The sequence below is a fragment of the Cyprinodon tularosa genome, unplaced genomic scaffold (assembly GCF_016077235.1).
Source record: "Cyprinodon tularosa strain WSP-4 unplaced genomic scaffold, ASM1607723v1 ctg84, whole genome shotgun sequence".
NCBI classification, from domain to species: Eukaryota; Metazoa; Chordata; class Actinopteri; order Cyprinodontiformes; family Cyprinodontidae; genus Cyprinodon; species Cyprinodon tularosa.
Window position 1 is genome coordinate 2,035,003 of NW_024039607.1, and position 18,109 is coordinate 2,053,111.

Here is an 18,109-nt window from a genome sequence, read left to right on the forward strand (position 1 = left end):
GAGTGAGGGCTGAAGGTGGGGAAGAGGGACTGTGGCCTACCATGAGGAAGACAGGGTAACATCGGGGGAGCCCATCAGGGAGACAGAGTAGGAAGAGAACGTGGCAGGCCAAGGCTAGACTCTAGAGGCTAACTGCTGGAGTCGAAAGGACAACTGCTGAGGATCAGTGGACAGACTGAGCAGCAGAGCGGGATTGGAGAAGGCATCAGTTGGTCGATGTCTGTACACCGAAAAGAAAACAGTCCTTCTGGGGCTAAAGTAAAATAGCTTTTTTTAAAGTCGCTAACAAACATGTTAAGAGCATTCTCCAATTTATCCTTTGTTGGCATTATGTTCTCTGTCTTCCATCTTGATTAAAAACAAAAACGCTTTTATCTGCGTCCTCCTTTATTATAATAGTGGTCAATTCATGATACTTTTTTTTAAATCTCCTAATTTTTATACCTGTCAATGTACTTGGGATTGGGGTGGGGGATATATCGAATATATGCAATGTATCTTGAGTTTCCCCATCCCAATAGTTAAAAATAACTCTATCGCAACAATCGAGTACAAATTTGCATGATGACATTAAGCCTTCTGCATCTATATCACTGAGTTTTATTTTTCCACAGAATGCATCATAAATCCCTCCTCCTAACGGGGTTATTTTCTGCGTGCCACGCACACTACAGCAACCGGCAAATGAAATATGGCAACAGCAGAAGTGTCAAGTAACGAAGTACAAATACTTTGTTACTGTACTTAAGTACACTTTTTAGGTATCTATACTTTACTCCATTACTTATTTTTCTTCCTACTTCTGACTTCTACTCATTACATTTTCACACAAGTATCTGTACTTTCTATTCCTTCCATTTTTAAAACTAACGTTACTCGTTACTCTTGGCTTCGGTTTAATATTTATAAATATTTATTTCACGTCATGAGCGCCATCCAATGCAGATCATTGGCGCCATCCACATCTAATGAAAACTAGTGTAATTGGATGAGTCATATAACGCAAACACTCATTGGTTAGCTATTCGTCAAATTTATGCTGTCACCAAAGGAAATCATCAGAAGCAAGCAGGAGCTTGCAGGATTCAGAAAAAGATGTTGAAATGTGTGAAAGGTCGGACACAGGCCAGAGTGTATCGGGAGACGGAGACCAACAAGACCTCCCTCATCCTTGGCTCTATCTCAAAGAATTTTTCGAAATAGTCGAAAAATTGAGCTTTCAATTAAAATAGTGGCACTGGCTGTTGTTTTTTTTTTTTTTTTTTTTTAAGGCTGCTTTATACTTTTATAATTAGTTTTTGGAGCACATACTTTTTGACTTTTCCTTGAATAAAGGGTGTAATATACTTCTGCAACCGCATACATAAAATGACGCTTGCGTCTGGTTACGAGCCAGTTTTGCTGGTATGCTTCTGCAACGTAACCTGACTCCGCCAGATGGAATTGCTCTGCATATCCATCTGGAAACCTTCCGTTGAAATAATTTTGGGAAGGGGCGAAAATACTGGTTAGCTGATTGGCCTATGTTGCTGATAGACGGGCCAAATAAACCAATCAGATCAACAAAGCATATGACGTACTAACAGCCAGGCTACTCTTGCCGAAACCAGTCGGGAGAAGAGCAAAAACATATTTTTCTCTGAGAAAAGCCTCCAGAGCAGTGTTTTGCTCTTCTTTAGTGAAGAAATGCTCTGTAATTCCGATAAAACTTGCTTGATAGCCACGCTAACGCTAGTTTCATCGGCTGAAGCCGCTATGTTCTTTAGACTGAACTGTCGCACTTCTCGTTGTGTCACACCTCAACCTGCCTCAAAGCCAACGCTGATTGGATGTTCGTTTGGTGAATGGCTCCAAATTTTCTTCAACGGAGAGTCTCCAGACTGATTAGCGAGTGAAATCTTGAAAGCTCGCGAGATCAGGATGGTCTCACGAGGCTATCTGCAACGTCGGTCCCTGCCAAAGCGCTAGGGGGGGCCTATTCGAGAACTTTGCCGGATGGTCATGAGAACTTCTTCGGGGGTGCTAGCGGGATTGTTTATTTTTCAAAACAACATGTCTGAGGCATCGTAGAAGTAGTTGTACTTCCGAACCTCCTCGATCAACCTTTCATCGGGGTTATCTATTGTTGTTATTACTCCTCGGTTTTTAAAAATGCAGGCACTGAATCGAGAAGGACGACCACAGACAGGCAGAAAGCAATACCAAGGACCAACCACAGCTGCTTTTTGTCTGCGCACTTCCGCTTGAGGTCTGTGTGGGTTTGCGACCGTCCGACGTGTAGTCAGGATTGTTTTGAGGTGCATGACGACGGTTGCCGAGCTTCTGCGCGGGGCGTGTGGTCGTGCACAGAGAAAGATTTGATGGTTGCAGAGGCTATGCGTCAGAAGTATAAATTGGCCTTAAAGAGGTCAAGCTGATACTACAACTTTTTGTTTACTACAAGTGTTTTTAAACTGCAGTATCTATACTTCTACTTAAGTAACAAATGTGTGTACTTTTGACACCACTGTGCAACAGCTGGTGTTTCAGGAAAGCAATGAGTGAGTTTGATTTCAGAGGCTGGTCTACCTGGATGTGGTCCTTGGAGCAACATAAAAATTAGGAAAAAATATATGCCAAACACATAGTTGGCAAGACTAAAAGGTAAATGAATAGCAAAGGTCAGGTGTAATAACTGACAAACCGAGTCCGGTCTGAATGCAACTTAACCTGCCTCAGTCAAATTGTTTGTCTCTATAGTCAGCTCTGCATTGCCATGGTGCAAAGATGTCTGCCTCCACCAAAGGGAACCAGCTCCTGTGTAATTATATGTAAAAATTTCTAAGGAGAGGCAAACATAAAGATTGAGACTTTAGTTAATTGATAATAAAGAACATACATATGGATCATATTATATTTCTGCCTGTAAATCTCTTTTATTATTACACACTGTACCTTTAATCGTGAGGTGGAATGAAAGAAGCTAAATTTGATTACTTTGTAATTTGATTACTTATCTGCAGAGATGGGAAGTAACGAAGTACAAATACTTCGTTACTGTACTCAAGTAGATTTTTCTGATATTTTTACTTTACTTTACTACTTATTTTTATGGCGACTTTTTACTTCTACTCCTTACATTTTTACACAAATATCTGTACTTTCTACTCCTTACATTTAAAAAAATTGGCTCGTTACTTTAGTTTTGAACCATTTCAATGGAGTTACCGTTATAATTTTTCACGTCATCAATACCAAATTCAATCTAATTGGATGGGAATCTACGCTGCATTTGATGCACCACTACAAGATGAATCGACAGATTCGGCGGTATTCATTGGCGGCAAATCATTGCAGCTTGGTGGCGGTGGCGTTAGCATAGTAGCATGGACGACGAGATGATTGAAAATGAACACAACGGAGATCTAGTCCTATTGGCAGACATCCATTTAAAATGTAGGCAATGGCATGAAAAAAGTGGTTTCTACTTTTACTTTTATACTTTAAGTAAATTTACAAGCCTGTACTTTGTTACTTTTACTTGAGTAAAGAAGTTTAATCAGTACTTCCACTTTTACCAGAGTATTTTTTAACATAAGTATCTGTACTTTTACTCAAGTACGGAAAGTGAGTACTTTTGCCATCTCTGCTTATCTGTAATCAGTCACTTTCATTCTTTTGACTGTTTGCCCTGCAATTTGTGCCCTTTAGCAGTCTGTCAGCCATGTCTTCTTCCGTTTTTTGAGGACAACATACCTCCAGATGTGCTGCATAACCTTCTTATGCACCTTGATGTATATCATCCATAGACCTTTCATGTAAGCTGGCTGCTTCTGCTGCTCATAGCACGTCTGGTGTGAACGTCACATAAGAGGGAGAGCTGACAAAGCACTCATCACTGGGATTACTCTGTCTGCTATGTTAGTATCGCTGCATGCCAGTGTACCGGCGATTTAAGTTGTACTGTAATCCGATGTTTGTATCATCAAATTTATGTTTACCAGCTGTGACCCACTGCTCACATTCTCTTTTGTTGTGTAAGACTCCTTTGTTTCTTTAAAGTCTAGCAGACTCTGTGCGATTTTTTTCAATTGTTGCACGCAGCTACAGCTCACAATGTACGACGAAACTGCAGGGTTTTGCCGTACAGGGTGAGTTCACGGCTCACCATGCATGTGTTGCCCGATGCTCTGATGCGATCTACCTGCTCACACTGCACATCTAAAAACCACGTCGGACTCAGCTCCGCAGTGAGATGGCGCTAGTTGGGACTCGTCGAGTAGAAGAGAAATATGAATCTCACTAGAGTGAAATGCGCTCGTTGGCAATTTGTGCGATTTTATGTGCCCTAAAAAGCCCTATAAAAGGCCGACGACGTATTTAGATAAAGACATGACTGAGCAAACGTGGCTACTATGGTCTGTCAATTTTACAGAAAACTCCATTTCACTCGCACCCCCCGCCATGCTTCTGTGTTTTCATCTGAGATCAAGAAGAAGAAGAATCCTTGTTGGTGCACGTGCACTGAGCGACTGAATTTTAAACATGTTTGATTTTCTCCAAACCTCACGATTCCTGACGGGAGGGGGTTGTGAGAGACTGATCGGCCCTCGTTACCCCCTGTACGCTACTTGACTCACGATCAGGCTGAAAGTCGGCCCGATCGAAAAATTCTTGCACGACTGGAAAGTCGGTCCGAAAAGGACAAAAAAATCCTACAGTGTATGCCCGGCATAAGACAGGTTTGAAGGGTATGCAACGAAGTAGCCATGTGTCATCACTGCATTTATGTTTTATGCAATTTATTAAGTCCTGCCTCTAGAAATCTTTGGTCTTTAAGATAACATGTTTTGAAATGAACTTACCTACTACTGAAATTGTATACCTGTTGTGAATTATTGATGCTAGCACTGTCAATAATTTTAGGATTTATGGCAACAAAAAATGAGAGAAAAATGCCCTTTAATGACCACTTTTTAAAATTAGAACTGATAAAGAGTCTTCAAGTATAAAATAAACTGACTCAGGCTTTTAATATTTTTGCAAACATGCTTTGGTTGGCTACATGCTTAGGCTGCTATAGCTTTATCTTCTAGGTAATAACATGTTGCTATTTTTTTGTGATATTAGTTTGCACATTATTTACAGTAGATAGTATACTGTCCTAGCATAGAGGAAGCATTATTCATGGGCACTGTCAACCATCTAATGACTAATCTTTTAATTTGTAGTCATTTTAGTTTTGTTATATACTATTGAAAAAGTATTTTCTGGTCTACAAGCCACATTTTCAGTTATAGGGCTTGAGTTTCAGTAATTGTTTTTCAAACTTCATTTAAGCTTTTATTTGCGACAAATAAATACAAAGGTTATGTAAGAAAGAAAAAAACTGGAAAAACAATTAACAGAATATATTTATTATAATAACAGATTTAAACATAGATATTAGCAGGAGGCAATCATATAATTAAGCGTAATTACTTCAACTTGTTGATGCTGCAGCTGGTTAATGGCAGTGCAGCTTTTTGTCCAGACTTCGGAGCTGCTCCAGGAATCCCTCATTGGGTGAAACATTCCTGTTGGCGCTGACTGCTTTGATGGCGTCCACCAGAGTCATGTTCTTGTGTATCATCAGGTATGCCAGAACCAAGGAAGAGGAGCGGCTCAGCCCCATTGCGCAGTGGACAATAACCTTGCCTGCAGACCATTAAAAACAAAAACACGTCCAGTAGATCATGTTGTAATTCTGGCATCCCCTTCAACATTTATTTCCGTATTTACAACTTTGCAATCAAGGGATTATTGCTCCAGACATTACTCTAAATGTCCAATTTGTTATTCCTCTGTGGATTAAAAACCATGAGCATCACAGAAAAGAGAGCACTCCTAACGCCAGACTTAAAGTTTACAACAATGTTACTACGAATGTTTCTGCACACGTTAATCCCTGGTTTCTTATCGGGCCTGAGGATTAGGGAGCAGAGGAGCGAGTAATTGAACTGTCTTGGCTGCTGTGTATTTCTGCCGGGGATTACTGCAAGGCCCGCCACACTCTGGAGCCCCCGATCAGCCGGCATGTGAAGAAGGAGGCCTCATCTTATTACTGTCATGTCAGATACCGACTTCACTTTGCATAACAGGCCATGCAGACAGAAGCCACAAACATAATTGTGTAATTTCCATGTCCAATAAAAGTCTAGCTTACAAATTACCAGGGCAATCCATTTAAAACTAATTTCCCCGACAAAGGTCTGAGCCCATGAGAAGATTACCGTGGGGGAAGATATTAGCTTGATATTATGTTTAGTGTTTGATTTGCATTTTAATGAGTAATACAAGTGGGGGTTGCTGTGAAAGTAACTGCCTGACAAATGTTTCAACAATCTGCTTCGTCTTCCTTAATTTAATGTGTTGATGGTGATGAGAAACGCAAACAGCACCGTGAGAGCTTTCTCACCTGTTGGCAGACTTAGAGCATTCTTAATAAAATTGGCCGCTGGGTAAAAGAAGGGACTCAAGTCAAAGGACGACATGTCAAAAGCTTCCACTCCATAATAAGTGATGGTGGTGTCCCTGTAAAAACTGGGTCCTGTATTGACATTGAATTTTCCATCAGCAGCGTTTAGCACATGAGTGATGTGGTGAGCCTGGAGTGTCTTCTTGTCTTTAGCTGCATACCTTAAGCAAAGAAAAAAATATAAATATATATATATATATATATATATATATATATATATATATATATATATATATATATATATATATATATATATAAATCAGTAAATTGTTTTCTTATTTTTTTCATAAATATGATAAATATTCTCTCTGCAGTTTTCTTAAATGGAAAAAACAAGGTCCAGCTTCTTGTTATAAATAAATGTTTCAAATACATAAACCTCTAGAAAACCAAAAAATCTTAAAAGTTGGAATTTATAACGGCCCTCCATCTTTTTTCAGAGTAAAAAAATAATTTAAAACACACTTTTTAATACCACAAAGTCTTCAAAGTAACCTTTTCAATAATCAAAATGACAAACAGATGTGTGGTCTCTTGGTAATAAATGGTAAATAAAGTAAAAAAAAAAAAGAAGAAGAAAAAAAAAATCCCATTTGCCACAAAGATAATCTGTACAGCAAAACTGGCTCTGCTAAAATAGAAAGTGGTTGTGAGGATGGATTCCACTTCAACCATCAGAAAAATCTGTCTATTAGAAACATCTATCTCCATGAATGATAATATTGTAATATTGCTAACTGAATCTTTATGTAAAAGACAAATTTAAAGCTGAAGGAAAAGGACTCTAAATGGTTAAAGTCACATGTCAGCCAGAAAGCAGTGATCGACAGCCAGACCAACAAGGTAACTGCTGGGTTCCTTAGCTTAAAATGTGTCAGTGTTTTTTAACTTTGTTCTATGATCACAAAATATCTGTTGACACGTGTAAATTCTAATAAATCAACAGCCTCGCTGCAATTGATCCCCATACATGGTAGAGAATTTTCTATGTTGAACAGTCTTAACTACTTTGAGGGGTTTTATGTTGAGGTGTCTTTTTAGACTTTTTAGTTTAGGCATTGTAAAAAATGAACAGCTGTAGACTTATGAAGGATTAATGATGGGACGCTTTGTAATTTCAGCTCTTTTGAGTAAAACACAATTATTTGTAAAATGTGGTTCTTTGGGATGTGACTGAATTCCTTACTGACATTAGGGGAAAACTGTGTGTACGAATCCAATGCACATCAGAGTAATAATCCAAATATCACAAGGTCTATTTAAAAGCTGCCAGATATGAAGTTATGGAAAACAGTTTTTATCACAAGCACTCATCCTAGTAAAACACAGCCAGATAGTTTTGGCATAAAAGGCTTCTCTTTTGACTGGTTGACAACACTTTATCACAAAAAAAACATTAAAAAGGCTTTTACAGCTTATAACTTATTGGTGTGGCAGCATTTTGGCTACATTTAGTGAGAGACCAAGCGTGTAGTCCTTGGCACAGCTCACTGGGCTTTGACTTCCAATTTCAGGATTTTTGCTGCATTTTGACCACTTCTGTCTTTTCTGCCAGAACACTACAAGTAAAGGCTGTGTTTGCAACTAAATCTTATGCAAAAAATGCAATTGTATGACAAAAAATAAATAGAAGGGAAACTATCATTAATTTATTAACTGTTTTTTATGTGTTTCAGTTTTCAGTGTGACGGGCATTCTATCCTGAACCATGAACCAAATATCAAAATCTTTACTTTTGAGCTAGATGCTTGGTTACACCACTGGTGAGTATTTTAAAATACTAACAGGGGATCAGTTCTCACATGTCTCCAATATAGATCCCGGGGTAAATTTCGTCCATATGGTTGTTGCTCCCTTTCTTTGTCCACATCAGTCTGTGCAGTTCAGAAGCTGTTGGGGTCTCATACCGGCTCACTTGGATATCAGAGCTTGCCATGTTGTTGACGCCTTTGGGCATATATTGATGTTATCCTTGCTCTGCCTTTACTCTAAAGCCAAGAATAAATCAGTAATAATCTTTGTACAACAATGACGGCTGATCCATGCAAGGATAAGACCTGATAGGAATAAAGGACCAAATAACCATGATGTCTGGAGGCTCTTAAAGGGAGCTTACCCATGAATTTATTAACATTTTTCTTTTGACTCTAGATCTACAAAGGGTAACCTGCTAAAATATGTTTAACAACTACAACGTAAGGGAAAAAAAATAGGTGCCTACAACCTCCGATAATCATTTAAGTTTACTGATTTTATCCTACTGAAACCATAAACTTTAGTTCTTTTTTTTAAAGATTCTATGTGACAGTTGAAAACAAATTAGTACACAAATCTGAAGCGGAAAGAAAATAAATATATATATTTTTAACTATAGAGTTTAGTGGGCATTGCTGTTAGGCTCCCTTTACTGTGAAAACCCTTTATAAAATCCAGAGGTCCCTTATTTAATAGAAATAGTCTAGTTTTATTTAATAAAATATCTGTTTTAATTTAATCTCTGCATATTTCCAAATGTTTTATGAAGCTTCCTGAGGTTTGTTGGATATTTTTGGATAGCAAAAAGAAGCATAGAGACCAGCTTACACATCAGAAAACATCTGAGGTAACATTTTTAAGACATAAAAACTTATTAACACAGGAAAAAAATGACACTGCATCACTGTATACCCACCATCTTCATGGTGATATGTGATGGTAGGATGCTTTTTCTTAGTACTTTTTCAAGCACAAAAAAAGAGAAGAATTTGGGTCTCAAATGGATACTTTATATGGCCTGTGTAAATTTTAGATACAGCTTGGAAAAACCTTATTCAGTAGATCATTGATTCATTGAAAGCAAGTCCATACTAAAACATTGCAACTGAAGAAAATGGTAAAACTATCATTAAAAAAGTGTTCTTTATATTCCTGTCCCAGCGAGCTGTGTAGCAATTCTGGCTCTCTATTAAAACTGTTAAACTGCACAAAAATTTTTTATTATTAACTTTGAAAAACTGTTCTTGTTAATCAGGATCTTAAACACAAACTGCATTTACTTAAAATAAAATATCAGTTACTGCAGTTACTGCAAGGAGTAAATCATAAATATCTATTAGCTGTTTTTTTTTCATACAGTTTCGATTGCCTCTCGTCTCGTCGTCTCGTCTCGTCGTCTCCCGCTTTATCCGGAACCGGGTCGCGGGGGCAGCAGACTAAGCAGAGACTCCCAGACTTCCCTCTCCGCAGACACCTCCTCCAGCTCTGTTGGGGGAAGCCCTAGGCGCTCCCAGGCCAGCCGAGAGACATAGTCTCTCCAGCGTGTCCTGGGTCGTCCCCTGGGCCTCCTCCCGGTGGGACATGCCTGGAACACCTCCCGAGGGAGGCGTCCAGGGGGCATCCGAAGAAGATGTCCGAGCCACCTCAACTGACTCCTCTCGATGTGGAGGAGAACCGGCTCTACACTGAGCCTCTCCCGAATGACCGAGCTCCTCACCCTATCTCTAAGGGAGAGCCCAGCCACCCTGCGGAGAAAGCTCATTTCAGCCGCTTGTATCCGGGATCTCGTTCTTTCGGTCATGATCCAAATTTCATGACCATAGGTGAGGGTAGGAACGTAGACCGACCGGTAAATTGAGAGCTTTGCCTTTTCGCTCAGCTCTCTCTTCACCAGGACAGACCGGTGCAGCGTCCGCATTATTGCAGCAGCCGCACCGATCCGTCCATCGATCTCCCGCTCCATTCTTCCCTCACTCGTGAACAGGACCCCAAGATACTTGAACTCCTCCACTTGAGGCAAGGACTCCCCTCCAACCCGAAGGGGACATGCCACCTTTTTCCGGTCGAGAACCATGGCCTCGGATTTGGAGGAGCTGATTCTCATCCCGGCCGCTTCACACTCGGCTGCGAACCGCCCCAGCGCACGCTGTAGGTCTTGGCAGGAGGGAGCCAGCAGAACTACGTCATCCGCAAAAAGCAGAGACGAGATCCGCTGTTCCCCAAACCAGACCCCCTCCGGTCCTTGGCTGCACCTAGAAATCCTGTCCATAAAAGTTATGAACAGGACCGGTGACAGAGGGCAGCCCTGTCGGAGTCCAACATGCACCGGGAACAGGTCCGACTTAATGCCGGCAATGCGAACCAGACTCCTGCTCCGCTTGTACAGAGAACGGATGGCCCCTAATAAAGGGCCCCCGACTCCATACTCCTGGAGCACCCCCCACAGGGCAGCACGAGGGACACGGTCGAATGCCTTCTCCAAGTCCACAAAACACATGTGGACTGGTTGGGCAAACTCCCATGAACCCTCAAGCACCCTGCAGAGGGTGTAGAGCTGGTCCACCGTTCCACGGCCAGGACGAAAACCACACTGCTCCTCCTGCAGCCGAGGTTCGACAATCAGCCGGACTCTCCTCTCCAGCACCCTGGCATAGGCCTTTCCGGGAAGGCTGAGAAGTGTGATTCCCCGATAGTTGGAACACACCCTCCGGTCCCCCTTCTTGTGGAGGGGAACCACCACCCCAGTCTGCCAATCCAGGGGAACTGTCCCCGACCTCCACGCGATGTTGAAGAGACGTGTCAACCATGACAGCCCGACAACATCCAGAGCTCTGAGATACTCAGGACGGATCTCGTCCACCCCCGAAGCCTTGCCACCGTGGAGTGTTTTGACTACCTCGGTGACTTCAGCCTGGGTGATGGACGAACCCAGCCCCAAGCACCTCGTCTCTTCTTCCCCCACGGAAGGCATGTCTGTCGGGTTGAGGAGATCCTCAAAGTATTCCTTCCACCGCCCGACAATATCCTCCTTCAAGGTCAGCAGCTCCCCACACCCACTAAAAACAGTGTTAGTGAAGCACTGCTTTCCCCTCCGGAGGCGCCGGACGGTTTGCCAGAATCGCTTTGAGGCCAACCGATAGTCTTTTTCCATGGCCTCTCCGAACTCCTCCCAGGCCCGAGATTTTGCCTCTGCAACCGCGCGGGCCGCGACACGCTTGGCCTCACGGTACCTGCTTGCTGCTTCAGGAGTCCCACAAGCCAGCCAGGCTTGATAGGACTCCTTCTTCAGCTTGACGGCATCCCTTACTATCGGTGTCCACCACCGGGTTCGGGGATTGCCACCACGACAGGCACCGCAAACCTTACGGCCACAGCTACGGGCAGCCGCATCGACAATAGAGGCAGAGAACACAGCCCATTCGGACTCCATGTCTCCAACCTCCCTCGGAACCTGAGAGAAGCTCTCCCGGAGGTGGGAGTTGAACACGTCTCTGACCGAGGGCTCCACCAGACGTTCCCAGCAGACCCTCACTACACGTTTGGGCCTGCCGAGTCTTTCAGGCTTCCTCCTCTTCCAGCGTATCCAACTCACCACCAGGTGGTGGTCGGTGGACAGCTCCGCCCCTCTCTTCACCCGAGTGTCCAAGACATGCGGCCGAAGATCAGAAGATACGACTACAAAGTCGATCATTGACCTTCGGCCTAGGGTGTCCTGGTGCCAAGTGCACCGATGGACATCCTTATGCCTGAACATGGTGTTCATTATGGACAATCCGTGACTTGCACAGAAGTCCAATAATGAGACACCACTCGGGTTCAGAGCTGGGGGCCCGTTCCTCCCGATCACGCCCCTCCAGGTGTCACTGTCGTTTCCCACGTGGGCGTTGAAGTCTCCCAGCAGAATGATGGAATCCCCGGGAGGGGCGCTTTCTAACACCCTCCCCAGGGATGCTAAGAAGGCCTGGTACTCCGTACTGCCGTTCGGCCCATAGGCCGAAACAACTGTCAGAGTCCTCCCTTCAACCCGAAGGCGAAGGGAGGCGACCCTCTCGTCTACCGGGGTAAACTCCAACACGAGACGGCTGAGCTGAGTTTCGATTGCTTCTTTGATAAAACACCCATGTTTACACAGCTTTCCACACTGTAGGCTTTAACGTTAAATGCTAAATAACTTTAACGAAAACACATCAAACACATAAAATGAGTGCATAATTTTTCTTTGTGGGATTATAGGAAGGACTGTTAAGTAGATCATACATTCAAAGTATTTATATTTAGCTTTTAAACATAGCCCATAATGGCACAGGAGCACAAGATCACATAATTATAAGGTAAACTTATGCTGCTCTTTTTATTTTATTTATGATTCAGCTGTGCATGGTGAATTTATTTATCTCCAGAGAAACGGGATGTTTGTATTCAAGGCCTGTGAACTGTCTTTCATGTCCTGTGGGTGGATCTAACTTGTGCTTTTACAATTTATTCCAAGTTTTAGAAGGACTTTTAATATACATGCTGTATGCATTAGCATTAGTTTATCCTTGTGTGGGCTTAGGACTGAGGCTGCACAACTGACACCCATGTATTGCTGCTCTTTATTTGCTGTTATTCTAGTGAGTGGGGACATGCAGCGGTTCAGAGGGTTTGCAGAAAGCTTTTTCACAATGAGGAGTCATTGTGATCAAATCTATTTCAGTGACCTTTCCTTTAAGCTGCCGTGGCATATGGAAGTGCACATCATGGCGACTTGATCTGTGTCACTTAAAAAAGTTGCATGCAGGAAGAGGCTACAGATGACCAAGTGTGAGTATTGAAGGCAGCAAAGTGTATCTTTCTACAACATAAACCCAGAATTACCGACAGGCTTTTCTTTTTCCTCATTGATCTAGAAGTGTAGCCTTTTTCCTCCCTCCCACATTTAGGGCCGGAAAACTGATTTCCCTGGTGCATATGTTGAGCTTCAGCTCTGCTTTCACAACCTTTCTCCCTCGGGCTAACCTGTCCACCCTGCTCCACTTTTGTGTAATTAAAGATACTTTCTATGGGAAACTGCCTGCAGTTAACATGTAGGGCAAATAAAAGTGGCTTGCTTTTTACATCCTCTAGCCTTTTTCTTGGTGGTTTCAAGAATCACAATGCCTCCTGCAGCCTTTCAGATGTGGTTAGTTTGCATTCGTGAACAATTACTAAAAAGGTGGAAAGTTAAAAAAAATTTTGTATCGTCTATCAACATTTTATCGCTTTATGCACATAGTTAAAGTTGTGCATTTGGTCTATACAGATTTCTTTTGTTTCTCTGAGATACTGAAGAACAACTTTCAATGTCATGCAAAGATAATCTGGGTAAATGTAAAAACTATTTTTTTATGAAAATTACAGTTAATAAGGTAACCAGGATATCCAAACCAATGTGGCCCATAAATAATTATTATGATGGCCTTTTAAATCACAAACTAGGTTTGGTTGAGCCCATTTTTGGCTTAATTCTATAATTAGTCTAGATTACTGTCTAAACAGTAGGATTAAGAAATTATTTAAAAAAGTCTGACATTTCCAAATGTTTCTTCTGGCATAAAACACAGCATATACATATCAACAATCAAACATGGTGATGGCAGTATTATGGTATGGTGTTTCTGCTTTAGGGCCTGAAAGACTTGCCATAATTGATTGAATCATGAATTTTGCTCTAAATCAGAAGAACACATACTGTCCAGTGATTAGTTTGTGACCTTGAGCTAAATTATCCAAAAAAGTCCATTCAGATTGGCTTAAAACAGATGAATAATAATAAATAAATAAATGTGACATAGTAGATCAATCCAACATGAGCCGTTTTGTTGATAAACTATTTAAACTTAGTCTATGGGAAGGTATCTTAAGCCACTGAATATTTATAGATTATTGTAATCAAAAGACAAGAAAATAATTTTTATAATATCAAAATACAACTTTGGTTGAAAGTTTCATAAATGTATAATGTTTGAGGGGTAAGCTGTTTTTTTGTTTTAGAAATATGCCTTATTCTGGTTAATCATTGCACATTTTTTGCAAATTATAAACATTAGCTGGACAACAAAGTCTATTGGAGTTGAAACATACTACACTGTACTTAGTTATTTCTTAACACATATTTCCAGTAAAATGAAAGAAACAGATTGGTAGCAGACACTTGCCTTGGCTGAAATCGTTGCTTTTCATGGTCTCGCTATACAAGAGCTACATCTAGGTCGAAAGCACAACTATCTCTGCTCTCCTTGGTAATCTACCCTGCAACCTTTTTCGCTAATTTTAACATCTGAATCACAGCCCAAAATAATTCTGGCGTCATCCTGTACATTCCTTAAAGGTTATCTGAGCTGCCAGTGCAGAAGCAAAGATAGGACACGTCTTTTTTTAATAGTGAGGAAAATTAGATCTGTCCTGCTTTGTTTGAACTTTTCTGATCTGCTTCTCATCCATGTGCTTTAATCAAGAACTGGCAATTTGATCAGGACTAGTCTCTCTATCTCTCTCTTTTTTTTTTTTTTTTTTTTTTTTTTTTTTTTTTTTAGCTTTGCGTACTTTAATAATTGTCATTACATAAAAAAAATAAAACTGTAATGCACTAAACTCCAGAACACTGATGCACTTCTGCCCTTAAGCAAAAAACAATAATGCAACCAATGCATACATTTATTTTATTCATCAATTATTCATATTTATGAATTATGACATAAACATTTATATACTGAAAGAGACAGTTTGAAAAAAAAGATAAACCTTTCAACATTTATTGTTCTGTGATATCTGCGTATCTAAAATCTAAATTGCATTTGTATTTTATTGTAACGGGCACGTTCTGACTGTAGAGTGAAAATGCTTTCTAGGAATAAATGTGTAATACAGAACATTTTGAAATGGTTAGACTGTAGATCTTTGCAGCAGACAAGATACATGTTCATATCCTTTGTGTATCTGAAATGCTTATAGAAGATTCCTTAGACTGTCAAAAGATCTGATGCCTTTTGATGCACAGCAGTGATCGGTTCAACTGCTGTGATGAATAACACATAGAAATTTCACAGTATGATCTGTCAGACAGATGATGCTGATTTATTATTTCTTTTAAGAGACAAAGGAGATTAGATAAAAAAGAAAATGATAAATATAATAAATAAACAATGTTTTTTTAAAAACATGGTTGTGATTAATTTGGTCCATAATTTACTTAAAAGAATGATAGAGCCATTTGTGTTTGTATGTTTTTGCTCTCAATCTACTGTGTTTTTAATGACAATTTTTAGATTGATATTATGGTTTTACATAGTACATTTCTATACACACGCCCAAATGACCATTTATACTTTATAAGTATCAAACCATAGACATTGTCCAACTAATCCTAAACTTGTATAAAAAAAGAAAACCATGTAAAACATGATAAATATTATAGAACTTTGTTGCTGTAAATCTATTGTTGTTTTCAAGCTCAGTCATATGTTATGCTGAAATATTTCAATGCAAATATTTATTTCACAAGAGTTCTGGGTTTTCTGCCATGGTGAAAACTACTTAAAATAGCTCAAGGTCTATTGGTAGTGAAGGCTGCAGTATTGTGGTATGTTCTCTTTTGCTTCAGACAGGATTACAACAGCAACACCCCCTCTAGTCGGAAGTCCAACTACTAAATAGGAGATTGTCAAGCTTAGTTTCCTTATCAAAGTTCAAGTGCACATATTCCCATTGAGATAAGATGAATACTTCTCAAATCAAAGCAAATATATCAGGAAGGTTTTAATGTTTGGATCCTTCTGCCAGCCGTTGATGAACTGTTTCATTTATTACTGTCTGCAGGAACTGTCTTCTGCACCTTTCCTGCATTTATTGACGGCAAAAAAAAAAAAAAAATCATAATAGATCCGGGATGTTTCAAAATTGTGGAAAACATCTAACGTAAAACATGCAAGATTTTTTTTTTTAGCTTATTAGCCTTTGATTATATGCATCCCCATACAGTACTGGAACTACTTTTTCTCCAGTATCTTACTGGCCACTTCTCATAGCAGGAGGCTTGGAGATGGTAGGGTCACTGTAACATCTTTGCTACTGTCATACTGCAGGCCTGGTGCCTCTCTCTCTTCTCTGCAAGGCGTGATGGGCAGGTGTGGTTCATCTGTTAATTTGGAGCCTACTTGAGGAGCTTGGACGAGGAGGAGGGCGTCAGTTCTTTCTCGCTACCAGCGTGGTGACCTACCAGCTTGCTTCCTCTAAAAGCCAGCTCTAATTCCTTGTCTCTGTCTTTTCCCTCCTAGTTACCAACCAAGCTAACTGAACCCAAAAGCTTGGACCTTCCTCATCCGTTGGATCTCTCAGGTCACAGTCTGCTGCAGCCGTCCTTCAGGAGCCCGCCTGCCTGTCCACCCTCCTACACACCATCACAAGAGAGAAAGTCTCAATTTGCACCTGGACCCAGGACACCATCCTTCCAAGCCAAAAACAACCTCAAACCCAGTGAGTTCAGCGTTCTCCACCTTCCCACCTCCTCTGACCAGTTATTCACCATCACCCTATCTTTTCCCCAAGCAGAACCCAGGAAGATCCTGCAACTTCTTCAGAAGAACTAAGTGAATGTCCAGTTTTCTCTGAATTAAGCCTGTTTTGTGATGGCGATGACCCGAATGACTGCAAAGTTGCACAGGCATTAGAGGCTATGATCTCTTATAGTTCCATTTAGCTGTCTAGCCAAAACAGGGGATAGAACCTTGATATCTGATATCTGTCCCACTTTAGTCCAACAAAATAAGCTGAAAACCCAGTTTTGAACTTATTTTCAACGATCTGAAAATTACAGCTTTTCACCATTCCCTTTTCAATCAGACATAGACGTCATTTAGATATAAATCATGATGTCTTTTCAACCAATTTTTGCGCGGCAGGAGGAGTCTGCTATATAATTAAAGATAAAGAACAACTAGTCAGCCCATTTTATAAATATTTTATGTAGAGCAATACATTAATTTAAACACCACGGATGTATAAATGTGTGTGTAGCTTTCAAGTTTCAAGTTGGTTTATTGTCATCAGAATAGATTGACCCTAAACTGCTTTTAGTGCCAATCAGCCATTGGTGCTTTGCACATTGGTTCTTGCATGGACACCCCATGAAAATTTGAAGGTTTTTTACTTAAAGTTTAAAGTTGTTTGTTTTTACCTTTTAGTAAGAGTGTAATAAAACCACGACCTCAACAAAAGCACATTATGTGTAAAGTATAGGGTACAGAGGAACAACAAATGCCCCTCAACAAAACTTTTAGTCCTGTAATCATTGCTAAGATATGAGTAAAGCTGAAAAAAATATAATCTGTCAGAGAAAATAAAAAGTGCAAATGACTTTCTGTACTGACAAGTAAGCACATCAAGACATAAGAATAAAATGGTAAAAACAAACAAAAAATTATAATAGGTGAGGTTCTTTTGCAGCTTTGTTTGTTTGGTCAAACAAATCTGTGCTTTCTTCCGCAAGACTTTTCGTACCAACCATGAGTCATTTTGTGTCTACTATGCTGATATCACCTCGAATGACAACACAAATTAAAAATAATAATTTATATTTCACTCAAAGTCTATTCTGAAGAAAGTTTGCTCTATTTCTACAATGAAATATATCAAAACACTATATTTACTCTGGGTTGGGATTAGGATTTAATAAATCTAATAAAAGTGAGTAGAAAGCAATACAACTTTTTCAGAAAATATCGTACAACTGAATTACAATATTTGAGTTTCACTTTAAGAATTGATCTCCATAGTTCATAAAATTCCCCCGCTACAATGAGTAATAAATTTATATGCAATGGTTCATGGGCATTTAATGAA

General features: G+C 40.3%; 1 protein-coding gene across 1 annotated transcript; it reads right to left on the reverse strand.

Annotated features, from left to right (window-relative positions):
- Nucleotides 1–5,375: 5,375 nt before the first annotated feature.
- Nucleotides 5,376–14,674, reverse strand: LOC119774960 (dual specificity protein phosphatase 13-like). The gene is made up of 4 exons (XM_038272796.1): nt 14,428–14,674; nt 8,299–8,484; nt 6,437–6,657; nt 5,376–5,676 (listed from the first exon to the last, which is right to left on the reverse strand). Exons 2-4 carry the CDS (start codon nt 8,451–8,453, stop codon nt 5,486–5,488), a joined length of 567 nt encoding a protein of 188 aa, XP_038128724.1. The 5' UTR covers nt 8,454–8,484; nt 14,428–14,674; the 3' UTR covers nt 5,376–5,485.
- Nucleotides 14,675–18,109: the final 3,435 nt, after the last annotated feature.